The sequence below is a fragment of the Mandrillus leucophaeus genome, unplaced genomic scaffold (assembly GCF_000951045.1).
Source record: "Mandrillus leucophaeus isolate KB7577 unplaced genomic scaffold, Mleu.le_1.0 Scaffold81, whole genome shotgun sequence".
NCBI classification, from domain to species: Eukaryota; Metazoa; Chordata; class Mammalia; order Primates; family Cercopithecidae; genus Mandrillus; species Mandrillus leucophaeus.
In genome coordinates this window covers 3,899,213-3,913,127 of record NW_012108808.1, presented here as the reverse complement: position 1 = coordinate 3,913,127, position 13,915 = coordinate 3,899,213, and the positions used below count along the sequence as shown (strand labels likewise).

The 13,915-nt window shown below is 39.7% G+C and overlaps 1 protein-coding gene across 1 annotated transcript in view; it reads right to left on the bottom strand.

Annotated features, from left to right (window-relative positions):
• Nucleotides 1-13,915, bottom strand: part of PALLD (palladin, cytoskeletal associated protein) — a 446,787-nt gene that overhangs the window by 426,452 nt on the left and 6,420 nt on the right. Inside the window, exons 2-4 of the mRNA XM_011967795.1 lie at nt 9,786-10,110; nt 9,553-9,557; nt 5,072-6,059 (exon numbers count right to left, since the gene is read on the bottom strand). Of these exons, the coding sequence (XP_011823185.1) occupies nt 5,072-6,059; nt 9,553-9,557; nt 9,786-9,895 (1,103 nt within the window). The 5' untranslated portion in view covers nt 9,896-10,110. The remainder of the gene's footprint in view (nt 1-5,071; nt 6,060-9,552; nt 9,558-9,785; nt 10,111-13,915) is intronic.

Here is a 13,915-nt window from a genome sequence, read left to right as displayed (position 1 = left end):
AGTCTTGCTGATGTAAACTAATTGGAGGCATTGGATATGCTGTGTTTTGATTATGAAAAGAAATAATTGTATTACTTCTAATTGTATATAGTAAATAAAACTTTACAAGGCTAATAATGATGACCTAGTAGGTATCTTATGATAAGATATGAGTAATTGTATTTAGACTATTAAAGCACATTGCTGGATTCCACTTCTACTATAAAAGTGGGATGTTTAAAAGTGGTTTTTTTTGGCATATGTATACATTTACCTTATATTAATAACTTAATATAAAGATGTGTTTGGACTACTTGTAGATAAAATGGGAATGCTTTGTTTTATTTGTAGTTATTTTCTGAAGAATAACTTTATTTGTAGTAATTTGATGGAGAATAACATAGTTTCTCCCCATGTCCCAATCCCTGTGTCTTGGTCCTGCTGCCTGCTGCCATGTTTTCCCATGGTGCATTCCCTGTACGTCAGCCTGGACTTTTCCAATGGCCAATTGCCAAGCTCCTTGGCACCACACTTCACTCACCTCCCCGTACAGCTGCCAACCACCCAACACTGAATGTTTCTACGCTAACCGTCCCCACCTTAAAAAATTTTTTTCTATTGATTGACCATTATTAACTTAATACAAAAAAAGGGAAGGATACCCATGAAGGGCTTTGTTTTCTTTTTCCATATAGAAAGATACTGGAAAATTGCCAGGCCACCATTTTCTTTGAAGATATTTGGAATATGAATTCCAAGCGTAGATTTTTAAAGGTGGCAATTCCACTATCTCCATTTCTGGAGGCTGTCAGTAAGCCATGCATAACTTCTAACACCACAGTGACCGTGGCTAAGTCTTCTCATTAACAACTGCAGCACAGGATCAAGAATCCTAAGAGCTGGGTTATATATACTCCAGTCTCCATGACTAATGAATGATTTTTGTATTACTAGTAGTAGCATATCATTTCACAGTTTTCGATTCCAGTCTCCTTACATTTAACTGGTTTAAAACATACAGTTGATAAAATATTTTTAAAGGTATAAATACTTTTAAAATAAATAATACCTTTAAAAATAAATACCTTTAAAAATATAAGGCCTCCTTTTTATAATACCAGAGGTAATTTTGAACTAAAATTATTCACAAATTTTTTATCAACTCACAAAAGTCAAGAGTGGAGACAACAGGTAAGGTGAGTGACGTCAGGGAATGGGTCGTTATGCTGTTTGGAAGGAGTATATGAGAATATGGAACATTTGAGCATAAGCAGAGAAAAAATGAATTCTCACTTGATTTCATTTAATGTAGTAATTCAAATTGTTAATATAATTTGTGTATCATGTGAATACTACCTCAATAGTATATAACTTCCATTTTTATGCATACGGTTTTTTTCTATCAGCTCTTTCTCTTGTTGGGATTTTGTTGGATATGTAAGAATAAAGGAGGAAAACATATTTTCAGTCCTGTTTGTAGTCATAACTGGTGTTCACACAGTGTGAGAGGGTGAAGTGGCTGTATATGAAGCACAAATACCTTGCCTTGAAGTGACTGGCCTAGTTTTACCCTGTTGTTTCTGTTACTTCTTCCCTGAGCTGGGGCTACTTTATCCACATTTGTCAGGTTCATCATGCCAGCTTTCCAAAGCAAACAATCTCCATTGTTTAAGCTCCAACCAGCTGCTTAGTAGCCCAGGCATGTTAACCTAGCAGTTGGTTTCCCTAATCTGGACCCAGTTTAGTCACTAAGATTCTGCTCTGTTGTTTTTGTCTTTCTGGAGCTATGGTCCTAACTTTCATTTGCTTAAACTCTTGCAAGGTAAAGGTTTCTCCCTGTGTTCCAGCTCCTGTATCTTGATCCTACTGTCTGCTGCCATGTTTTTGTGTGGTGCATTCCCTATAAGTCAGCCTGGACCTTTCCATTGGCCAAGTGCCAAGCTTCTTGGCACCATACCTCACTCACCACCCAGTACAGATGCCAACTACCTAACACTGAGGAGCGTCTCTGCTCTCACCAACCAGTGTCTCTTGGGCTTCTGCTTATGGCTTGCTTTAGATTGTCCTGACATCCCCTGCCTCTCCACACGTCTGTCAACTGCTTCTATGACCTCAGGAGATGGCCTGCCAATCAATAGGTCTACCTAAGCTCCAGGTCCTAGGTCCTCTGGACTGACACAGTCTGAGCCAGGTTGTAAAATGCCCCATTGCAGGAAATCTTTAATAAAGGTTTTCTTCCTGATAGAAAATTTCCTTCAAAGATTGTCTCTTATGATTGTCGTATGTCTCATGTGGTCAAAAGAGCTCAATATTCTTAGGCGTCTGGTACACTTACAGATCCGTGACAAGGAGGATCAAGATCTTTGCAACAGAAGTTAAGAAAATTCAATGTGAATCTAAACTCTCCCTCTCAAACAAAAACAAAAACAACCCCCAAAAAACTCTACAGGATAGAAACATGACCAGCTAACTTTCAACAATGGAACATTTTATGAGACTTAATTATTCTAGAAGGGTGTAATTTGTCAACTTTGGACTTGAATTCATAGACTTCAGGATAAGAGAAAACTAGTTAATAATACTGCAGATACTAATGAAATTAAATTTTAGTTCTGCTACCCCCAAAGAAGCAGAAGTGTGAATTTGATGAACCCTAGCATCACCAAATGGTTAAGTGAATTTTAATACAGTCATTATGGTCTGCTTACTTGAATTAATCCTTCAATGCTACATGTACTGCTTTCTGTCATTTTTTAAAAGGTTGTAGTGTACTTTAAGGGTTGTTTTGGAAGTAAATGTAGGTAGAACCATATGTAGTTTGAAAACCTGTGGAACTGTTTTGAGTGACATGAGAATGAATGTCTAATGAAAATTATTTGTTTGCAAGATTGGTAGGTTAAAAAATCTAAATAGAATCTGAAACATTCATTTCTGTCAAAGGTAAAATGTAAAAAACAAATTCTTCATGTATATAAATAATCTACATAAATAACACATATAAATGCAAAATTTAGAATGACATATTTAATTAAATGAACACACTAAAAAGTTTTTTACTGCCCCCTGCTGTCAGTTTCTTAAAGAATTATAGTAAAATTGCTGTAAAGCTGACTCAAGGTGAATTAGTTGAACAGATTGGTTGGGGGGAAAAAATTGCCCACCTCTAATCACACCGCTTTTCAGCCAGTAATGCTAATGTTTACTTCATGTGTGTGCACAATGGTACCAGATTAAGAAACCAACACTAGCAAAGCTTGTGTTAGTGAGCATAGGATCAGAGATACAGGGAAGTTTGTGATCTGCGAAATGCTATTAATAAGAAAGTACCAGTGTTTCAATTCAATCTTTAGCCAGTGATGTCTACTTTACCATTTTTTCCAAATCAAATAATTTTAACTTTTTTTTTTTTTTTTTTTTTTGAGACAGAGTCTCCACTCTGCCTCCCAGGTTCAAGTGATTCTCGTACCTCAGCCTCTTGAGTAGCTGGAATTACAGGCACACGCCTCCATGCCCAACTAATTTTTTGTATTTTTAGTAGAGAGGGGGTTTCACCATGTTGGCCAGGCTGGTCTCGAACTCCTGGCCTCAGGTGATCCACCCACCTCAGTCTCCCAAAGTGCTGAAATTACAGGCATGAGCCACTGTGCCCGGCCGTTGAGTTAACTTTTTAAATATTTATGTAATTTAGGTAAAGCATTCTGCATGAATAAAAAAAGCAAAACTTCCAAGATAAGTGAATATTCATTATTTTTGTAATAAAATCCTGACTTATGTTATTTTCATTTTGCCAAATACAATTAAGAAATGAGAAATAATGAAGATAATAAGTAACACTAATGCAGCAGTTACTAGCTGCAAGCCACTGCTTTAATTTTCCCCCATGTACTATTTTATTTAATCATAAAACAGAATGATGTAGGTATTATTGTACTTCCCATTTCACAGACGAAGAAACTGAGTCACAGAGGGGTAGAGTAACTTGACTAAGGTCCCACAGCTGGGCAATGGAATCACGACCGGAAACCCTGCAGGGGGACTCCAGGATCTCTCTCCCCTTAACATTTTGCACAGGGGAAGGTATAATCTCTACAATGAAGTCAGAAGAATGTATAGAAATTCTAATGAACATGGTGGTGTGAGTGCTTATTAACTCCAAGTGCATATTCCCTTCACTGTTATTTCTTGCTGTCTCCATGCTCTAGTGACCAGAGCCTGTGTAGGAATAACAGGCAGACCTGGGGAGCTCCTGACTTGGTTTATCTTTCTTTCTTAGGAAAGTTCTGCCTTTCTTGTTTGCATCACATTGAAGGGGTGTGTGTGTGCTTATGTTACTGAATATGTGCCGAGTTAGTCCATGCCTGAGACTGGATTATCCATTTGGGGGTAATTTTTGTTTGATTTTTGTTTCTTGTGTATGAGAATCTTTTTTTTTTTTTTTTCCCTAAGCTTTATGTTCGGGGATACACATGCAGGTTTGTTACATGGGTAAATTACATGTTGCAGGGCTGTGGCATACAGATTATTTTGTCACTCAGGGAATGAGATTAGTACCTGATAGGTAGTTTTTTGATCCTCAGGCTCCTCCTACTCTCCCCTCTCAAGTAGGCCTCGGTATTTATTGTTCCCCTTTGTGAGTTATTGGGGGCTAATCTGAAGGTTGGCCTCTACAAACTTGTGCCTTTCGCTTCTGGATAGCTGCTAGTTTTAGCCATGCTTTCAACCATCTTTAGCAACTCATATTCAAATATACACACACTTTTCACAGTACTTCAAGTAAATCAGTTTCACATCTTAAGTGTGCCTCGTCCATACTAGTTCCACCGTCTTAGAGAACAAACTGTTTCCACTCTTCTCTGCCTGCTCAAGTCCTTTGCCTTCCCTCCATAGCACAGAGGGGGCATGACCACAGATATATCCAGCCACGGACAACTAGCACCACTCGTAGTGGCCATCCTGGGCTGCTGCTCTCCTTGCAAGTACTCTCCCTCAGTCTCCAGAGGGCTAATGACACAGGAAATCTTTCTTCCTCCCATATTAAAGTAACACCAAAGTCAACAAAATCTTTTGTTGTGCATAATAAAAAAATTCATACCTGACTCGAGGAGTGGGGTTTCCAGTGACTCTACACTCCAGATAAACTCGGCTCCCTTCTGCTACTTCTTGGCTCCTCAGCTTTTGGATGAATCGAGGTGCAGCTGGGAAGTGGAGGGCACTGTGGGGCTGTGGGTGAGACTTGCGGTTGCGTGGCACTGCCAGGTCCTGGTTGGCCTGGTAGCAATGCCTGGCCCCAGGGGACTTAACCTCTCTTTCCATCTCCCCTTGGTCTTCCGTAGGGCTCTGGCTGGCTGAGGCACTCAGCAGGGCTGACGGCTGAGTTTTAGGAGACAGGTACCCACTGTCTGGTGACGAGGACTCCCCATTTGGGCTTCTGTTTCTTGGCTTTGCGGCTTGTCTAAATATGGATGTCAGCTCCTCAATTAAATTAGCCGCCTTGTCACACAGCTGGCTCTGGGGGCCAGCCTTTCCTTGATGTGGCGTTTTGGGCTTTACGTTTGTGTTGGGAGCTTTTGCACCACGCTTGTCAGCCTTTCGGAGGCTCCGGATGTAGCTGGGCCTGGTGAGCAGGGGCGACATGGCAGGTTTCCTCTTTGAAACAGGTGAAGAGATACTCTTAGTTTGTTCTCCTGCCAGAGGCTGGACAGACGTTGACCTGTTATCCTGAGGTCTCCCTGAGGTGTGTTCACCCAATTTGGTCTCCTTACGGGAAGGGTTTTCATGGAAGCTTGCAGGGGAAGTATTGAAAATCTGCGAGATCTCCTTTTCCGAGTCAAAATCTTCTGTTTCGGAGTCGGCTATGGCTCTGCGGGCCAGGTCAAGACTCTTGTTGATCTCTTCCTGGCTGAGGAAAGCAGAAAGGCCTGGGAAGAAGTCAGCATTCTTGCTTTCTTCCTGCATGTCTGAGAGGGAGTCATAGAAGGACTCATGGGAGGAGGTCCCTGACATAGTTGAACGGTCTTCATGCACTCTGAGTCTGCTTTCAATAGGAAGACCAGAGGCAACGGCAACTGTTTTCTTATGCTCTGAAAGACACCATAGAATGTCATTAGTAGCAATGATTTTTCCCCGTTTTATCATAGAAGTTCTAAGTCACAAATTGAGAGAAACATTAAAGTGAATGAATATAAGTTTTCTTTATTCTACAAGTTGGAAGAAATATCAAGTATACTTGTGTTCATCATTTTATGATTTTAATACATGCCCTGTGAGTGCTATCAAATATCTCACTAGGCAGTATTAAATCATTCAAAAAGATGACGTGTGCAGTAGGCACTGTTAGTAGGACAGGGCTCACAGCCAGTCCCCCGCCCACCTTACTCAAACTCTAATTTGATTAATGTAATGAGATCAATAGAATGTTGATACTTTTAGTAAGTCTGACTCTGATTGTCTAACTCTAAACCACAAAATGCAGTTTAAGGATTCCAGTTTTCATTTATGTATAGTTTTCAGTGAAATCTTTGAAACTTTATTGTCTCCAGTTGTGTTCATTCATAGTCATTCACTCAACAGTCCAATAGATGGTAGTAATCACTTATTATTACATTTCAGGTGCTAGAAGTACAGCTGTACTGTATGCCAGGGATGGGCAACTTTTCTGGGAAGCGCCAGATGGTAGATACTCTTGACTTTGTGAGCTGTCCAGTCTCTGTTATAATTACTCAACTCTGCATGAGCGTGAAACCAGCCATAGGTGATATGGAAATGAATGAGCATGACTGTGTGCCAATAAAACTTACGGATACTCATATTTGAATTTTATGTCATTTTAATGTGTTTAAACTACTATTATTTTGATATTTGATTTTTAAACAACAGCTTTTAAATGAGAAAAATGTTTTTAGTTTGCAGGGCATATTAAAAAAAAGGGGTTGGGATGGATTTGGCTTAGGGGCTGAAGTTTGTTGACCTTTGATCCAGACTTAACAACACAGTCATCATGTTCAAGGAGTTAAAAGTCATGGGAGGTAGTAAAGTGGAGAAGACAGAGAAGATATTAAACAAATAATATATTAATAATATAAAATTTTGTTAAGACTTTAAAGGAAAGTGAGAAAAACCTAGGGGCTATGAGAGCCTAATCTAATCTTAAAGGGCATGAGAGAGAACTAGAGGCCTGGCGTAGAACACTTACATGGGAATATCAGCAAAATTAAATAAAAGGTGTTCCATTATCTGTAAGCTATTACAGCTTTAAATTCCACTGACATTTTGAACTAAATATTGTAAGGCAGTGACTCCTCATTACTCGAAGTGTGCCTTTCTTTTGCTATATATTGTTCATAGAATACTGAGAGGGAAGATCTAGAAAACATCAGTGGTGATATCTGCCACAAGACTGGTGAATAATGGAAGCTTCCTGGATGTGGTGAACCTCAACTTTCTACCTCGTGTCAGTCAGGAGTAAACTTGGTGGTACATTCCCCAGAAGTGGTGTGTCTTCAGAGGACTGAATTGAGTTGCTTGTGTAGAAGTATCTTCCTAAGAAAATCTCTAATTTTAAAAAACATTATGCAAGAGTCGAGGGGATTGTAGAAATCCATCTCAAGAACCTGCTGCTTCATTGGATGCAGTGAGTCATAGACCTGCTGATTAAACAGGATATTTAATCAGAGATCCTGAAACTCAATATTAACATACCCCATTTTCTTAAGTAGAATACTGTACTTTTGCCTTAGATGTCTTCTTCGAAAGATAGCTACTTTTTTGTGCCTGAATTATTAGATTCCCCATATGCTAGCCCTACTCTGTCTACTGAACCATATTTCACACTCTTCTTCAAGTAAATCCTTAGTCCTTCAGAGGATGTCGTCATTCTCCCTGACTTTACCAACCCAGATATCACTCTAATTCCTTTGTCCTGTCTGTGCTGCAGGACAGAAACATCCTGACTGGTCTCCAGTTACTCAGATATGGCTCATATATGGAGAACAATTATATTCAGTATATTTTTAATACTTGAATATATTTTCTTCATGAGAAACAGGCAGTTAAAGTATGATTTTGAAAAGGCAAAGGTATAGTCAACATGTAAAAATCAAATAACATGTATTCGAGTTTTTATTTAACAATTGAAAAAATCAGTAATATATTACAAGCATTTCAAAGGAGACACTGAAGATGAGACACATGTAGGCAATCAGGAATGCTGAAATGAAGTTGGTAATAGATTTGAAACTGGTTAATATCTATAGAGCAATAAAACACAATGTTTGGAATCATCTATAAGAGTGGAAATCTATAGCATTTCTACTAGAAAAAATCATTTGTATATCTATGTACCAGTATAATTTGCATTGTTTTTAGATTTTTCCAACTTACAGAGTTGTAAAATTGTAAAGACAATAAAAGGCATAGACCCCTGTGGAATTAGATGACCCTGGAAGGTCCACCAGAGCCAATCCAGCATTCTATTGCAAGGACACCCAGTACCATTTTGTATATTTCAAAACGTTTTATAGTTTGTCCTACCAGGGCAGCCAGGTTTCTCTCAGTAATGAGCTCTGAAGTACAATTGACCCCTCAGTCAGCACACATGGTAGATAACTTTAGGGGAAGCCCGGATCAGGATCAACTCTTACAAGGTGTGGGGAGATGAGCCGTTAGGTAACATGGATCCAGAAGAGATATGAAGGTGGAGAGGGGGAGACTCAGGGGCTGAAAGTATGTTTGTGTACCAAAGGCACAACAGACTATATTTTCATTTATTGCATTTCTTGTAAAATTTATTTTTCTTTGAAAGAAAGCTACTGTGTTATTTATTTATTAATTACTTATTTATTGTGGCCTGAAAGAAGTTCAGTTTTTATTTATTTATTGTGGCCTGAAAGAAATTCAGTTGAAATCAGTGCTAAAGGAGATTGAAAAACATTTTGTGTCAACCAAACCTGTGGTAGGCTAAGCTGAAAATCCAAGGAGATAATTGCAACAAAACCTTTGATTCTTGACATGGTTAAATTGTGAAGCCTAAGCTGGGATAGATGTACTACATGGACCAGAATTACCCATTCAAAATGTATTTATGGACTATATACCACATGCCCGGTAGTGTGCTAGGGACCTTGAAAAAGAGAAGGTTTTTGCCCTCATGGAACTTAATACAAATTACAAATAAATAATAACCCTATATAATTGAGTATGTCTTTTTAAAATTGTATTTTATTTTTTAAATTGACAAATAATAATTGTACATAATTATGGGGTACCTAGTGATGTTTCAGTACATATCATGTATAGTGATCAGATCAGGGCAACTAGCATATTCATCTCTAACATTTATGATTTCTTTGTGTTGGGAACATTCAACGTTTTCCTTCTCACCATTTGAAACTATAGAGTATGTTATTGTTGGCTATAGTCATCCTGTAGTTGTATAGAACCACAGAGTGCTGTGATAGCACCTAGAAGCAACAGCAAGGTCAGGATCAGGAACCTTTTATGAAAGAGAGAAAGCTGAAAGAATAATGTGTGAGGGATGAGGAAGAGCTGGGAGGTGAAGAGCGTACTGGCAGAAACGTATTCTAAGACTTGGATCCCAGAGAGCGCATGAGAGACTCGGGTAACTCCGCTAAGCATTTCAGCTAAACAGAAATCTATCTGGAAATGGGGAAATAACCAGAGATAAGGCTAGAAAGCAGGAGTTAGGGCAGAGAGAGCCTGGAGGCATGCAAAGAGCTTGCATTTTATGTTGTGGGTAGTCAGTAGGCAAGGAAGAGTGTTAAGTCCGTGAGAGATGTCACCAGACTTACATTTCTGAGAGATAACTGATTGCAGCCTGGATGGGGGGGACAGGAAGACAAGACTGACAGTAGGGCGGTCCATGAGAAGGCTTGTGCAGTAATCCAGGGAGTGCGCACATTTATCATGGTTTCACGTTTGGTTGCCATCATCTGGACGTCTTCATTTTGGAGAATTCCTCATGTTCTGAGGCTCAATGAGAAACTGAGCTCACTTGTAATGGGATGTGAAATCTCCAAGTATTTTCTTTCCCATCCCTTTGGAGACCAGACACAAGTCTTGGCGCTTGGCCTAGACAGCGATTAGATGTGTTCATCTTGGACTCTGAAGTGAGAGCTGGTGATTCAGAGGAGCAGTGGGTCCAGGGTCCATAAGATAGATGATAGAAAGGAAAGAACTTGGTAATTGATTAAAGGCAGAGGCAGTGCAGAGGCAGGATTACAGGTTTCTCACCTCAACAACCAGATGACGGTATCATAAACTTACATGCTACAAGTGGAGGAACAAGTTTTTTTTTTTAAACTTGATTTTGACTTGAGCCTTTTGCAGTTGAGGGACCTTTGGTAACTCTGGTGTTGATGTCTAGGTGATTCGAGATGCTGATCTAGAGCCCAGGAGAAGGAAGAGCAGAGCCGGATTGGGGATTATTATCTCATGGGTAGCACTTTAAGACATGGGAATGCATAAGGTTATTGAGGAGAAAAGGAGAAGATAGAATCCTTCAAAGAATCAAAGGGAAGCAAGGAGAGCTAGATGTCATGGGAGCTGGGAAAGAAAATATCTCAGGAAGTAGTACGTGTCCTTTTGATTTTAGCAACTTGGGAATATTTAGCACCATCGCAACAGCACTTTCGGTGTACGCAACAGAAATATAAGCCAGGTTGCTGTATGGAAGGAAAGGAAAGAAGAAGGAAAGAGAGAAAATATTCCAGGTGTGGTGGATTGTTTTGAAAAGATCATAGAAAGAAGGAGAGACAGAAGGTAGTAGCTGAACAAAAGTATAGACTCCGGTGAGGTTTGTTATACATTTTTAGGATAGAGCACTATAACATGTTTTACACAAACCGAATTAGGCAGTAAGAAGAGAAAAGCTGAAAATAAATGTAAGAAAGTGGGACGATTTATAGGTCGGCTCTCAAAAGATGTAGGAAGAAATGAGTTATTATAGGACAAATGGAGCATGAGGTGCTCAGCTTCCAGTAGGAAGGAGGCAGTTCTTTCATTGTTAAAGGAGAGAAGTAACAAAGGGTGTGTGTGTCTTGGGGTGGGGCGGGGGTGGTAAGAGAGAGAGAAAGATGAGATTCTCTGCAAGAATTTGTAATAGAAAGAAAGAGTTCCCATACTGAGACTTCTGTGCATTGGAAGTTTATGAGGACAGAAGATGATTTGAAATAGCTGTTGTAGAAAAAGGGAGAAAGAAGTTTTCTAAGAAGGATTTATGGGCAGAGGTGAGGGCCTGGTTGAAGTTAGGGGTGACGTATTTATAGTGTCATTACTCTGTGTGATTGTGTGATTCTCTCTGCCAGAGCTCAGCCATCCAGATGAAGCCATCCAGCAGAGATAGATGATCCCGGTTTGACATGCAGGTAAAATGGGAGGGAAGTGAGCAAGGCCATTGAAAATATGGTCAAGGAAAAGGTGACCTTTGACATATATGCTGGGTTGGAATTCATGGGTAGGAGTTTGAATGTAGAGATTGTCTTTTGTTTTTTTGAACCAGTGTCAAAGTTGAGTAGTTGCAACAGAGACTGTATGGCACATGAAACCTAAAATATTTACCTGCACTTTTACAGAAAAAAATTGCCAACCCCTTCTACAGAACACTAGCTGCCTGATGAATTCATATGACATATATAAAGGCTATTAATAATCACGATGATTGATGATGATGATGACTAATAATGGACTGCTTACCCTGAGGTGGGCATTGTGCCCAGAGTCATCATGTAGATTATTTCGTTTAAAATCCTCACAGCAGCCTCTGGTTTAGAAAGAAGGAAATAGAGGCAGAAAATCTGAGTGGGAGAACCAAGATTTAAGCTCAGGGAATAACTCCAGAGTTTATGTTCTATGTACTTTACCATCTTACCATTGTAGTTTTCATAATTGAGAATCCTAAGCAATGTATCAGACTAACAAAACTGTGGATCAGAAATCAGAGTTCTGCTATTAATTCAATTGTAGTTTAGTTCCAAATAAACATAATATGATACATTTTAAAACTTCACAAGACACATTGTATGAGAAAACTTAAAGCAAACTTCTGAATGATGAAAACACTTTCGATTCTTAAAGGGAGTGTTTGCTGGAGGCAGAATATCTCAGCTGCTTATTAACTCATATTTTGGTTTTAAAGAGGCGCCATCTGACAGGATCCAGTGGTCAGGATTAGGTGTAGCTTTAAAACTGCTTGCACATTGAAAAAGAAAATAATAGTTCTATGGCATATCTGGTTCAGGCTTAATTTGCAACCCAGTTATTGCTGCGGGAACATGCACGTGGGCTAGGGAAAATGCTCATTCAAGGAGGATGAACAAGGGCAGTTTCCAAGTGGGCCAAGTTCACTGGAAATTTGTGCTTCAGAGATTTCCATGTCAGTCAGCACTCCAAAATGAAAAGGTCAAAATCAAAAGGAATGAAACACAACCACAAATATCTCTATCATTTGCCTGAGATTTCATGTTTTCTGTCAAACAGTCCTCTTGGTAATTCTATGCTGGTGTGATAGACACAGAAGATGAAATAGACTAAAAAGACCCACTAATACTGCTGTTAATGAGTGAAGAGGAAATGAGGTAAACACCAAAGCCATTAAAGTGTTTCTACTCTAGTAAGTAGCATTGAAAGATTTTGAAATTTTGAGGAATAAAGGATTCTTTGGCATCTTTAAATTGTCCCATCCCCTGCCTCCTCCCTTTTCTCGGAAGGAATCTGAATTTCCTAGAAATTCTACTGCTGCTTTTTCTCATCCTTGTCTTATCCATCACCTGCAGTATTAGCAGTTTAGCTTAATTGTCATTTTCCCTAAAACACTCATTAGCCACAGCTATTCTTTTCTTTTCTTTTTTTTTTTTTTTTCCGAGATGGAGTCTTTCGCTTTGTCGCTCAGGCTGGAGTGCAATGATGTGAACTCGACTAACTGCAACATCCGCCTCCCAGGTTCAAGGGATTCTCCTGCCTCCCGAGTAGCTGGGATTACCAGGCACCTGCCACCACGCCCAGCTAATTTTTGTGTTTTTAGTAGAGATGTGGTTTTACCATATTGGCCAGGCTGGTCTTGAACTCCTGACCTTGTGATCTGCCTGCCTCAGCCTCCCGAAGTGCTGGGATTACAGGTATGAACCACTGTGCCCAGCCAACCACCACTGTTCTCTAATATGCTTGAAGTTGCATAGCTCTGTGTTCTTCACCATGGAAGAAATGACTCCTCCTTGGCCTTGCCCATCTTATAGTCATGCTTCCTTTCTTCTACCTCCCCTTCCCAGAATAGTAAGTTGAATGTGAAATCAATGGAGCAACTGCTTAGTTGTGCAAGAGAAGCTTCAAGGAGGACAAATATGAGCCAGGCATAGTTATTCTCCTTACATGATCTTACAATCCAGGAGGAGGGATTAGACAAGAGTAAAAAATAACTCAGTTACAAGGAGGAGCGTGATAATTGCTATTAAAATAGTTTCAACAAATTGCAGTAAGGGATAAAAATGGTAAGAGAGATCATAGTTCCAAACTGGGTCACGTCCCTCTTTTGGTTTTTATTTTTTTCCTATGATGCTCCCTGGCTGGAGAAAAGCTCCAAAGCACGATGTGCAGGTTAAACATGCCCGTGGACAGTCTGAGCTGATGGAAGTTCTCCAGCCTCACCCTCCATCATCACTAACACACATGCACTCAGGCCTCCCTGGCCCACTCACCATTCCTCAGACATTTCAGGTTCTTTCTAGTCTTCATACCTTTGCACTTGCTGCTCCTTTTGCTTAAAATGTGCTTCCTTTCTCTTTTTCTTTTCTTTGTGTTTTTTTTTTTTTTTTTTTTTTTTGTTGAAAGTCTCGCTCTGTTGCCCAGGCTGGAGTGCGGTGGCACAATCTTGGCTTTCTGCAAGCTCCACCTCCCAGGTTCATGCCATTCTCCTGCCTCAGCCTCC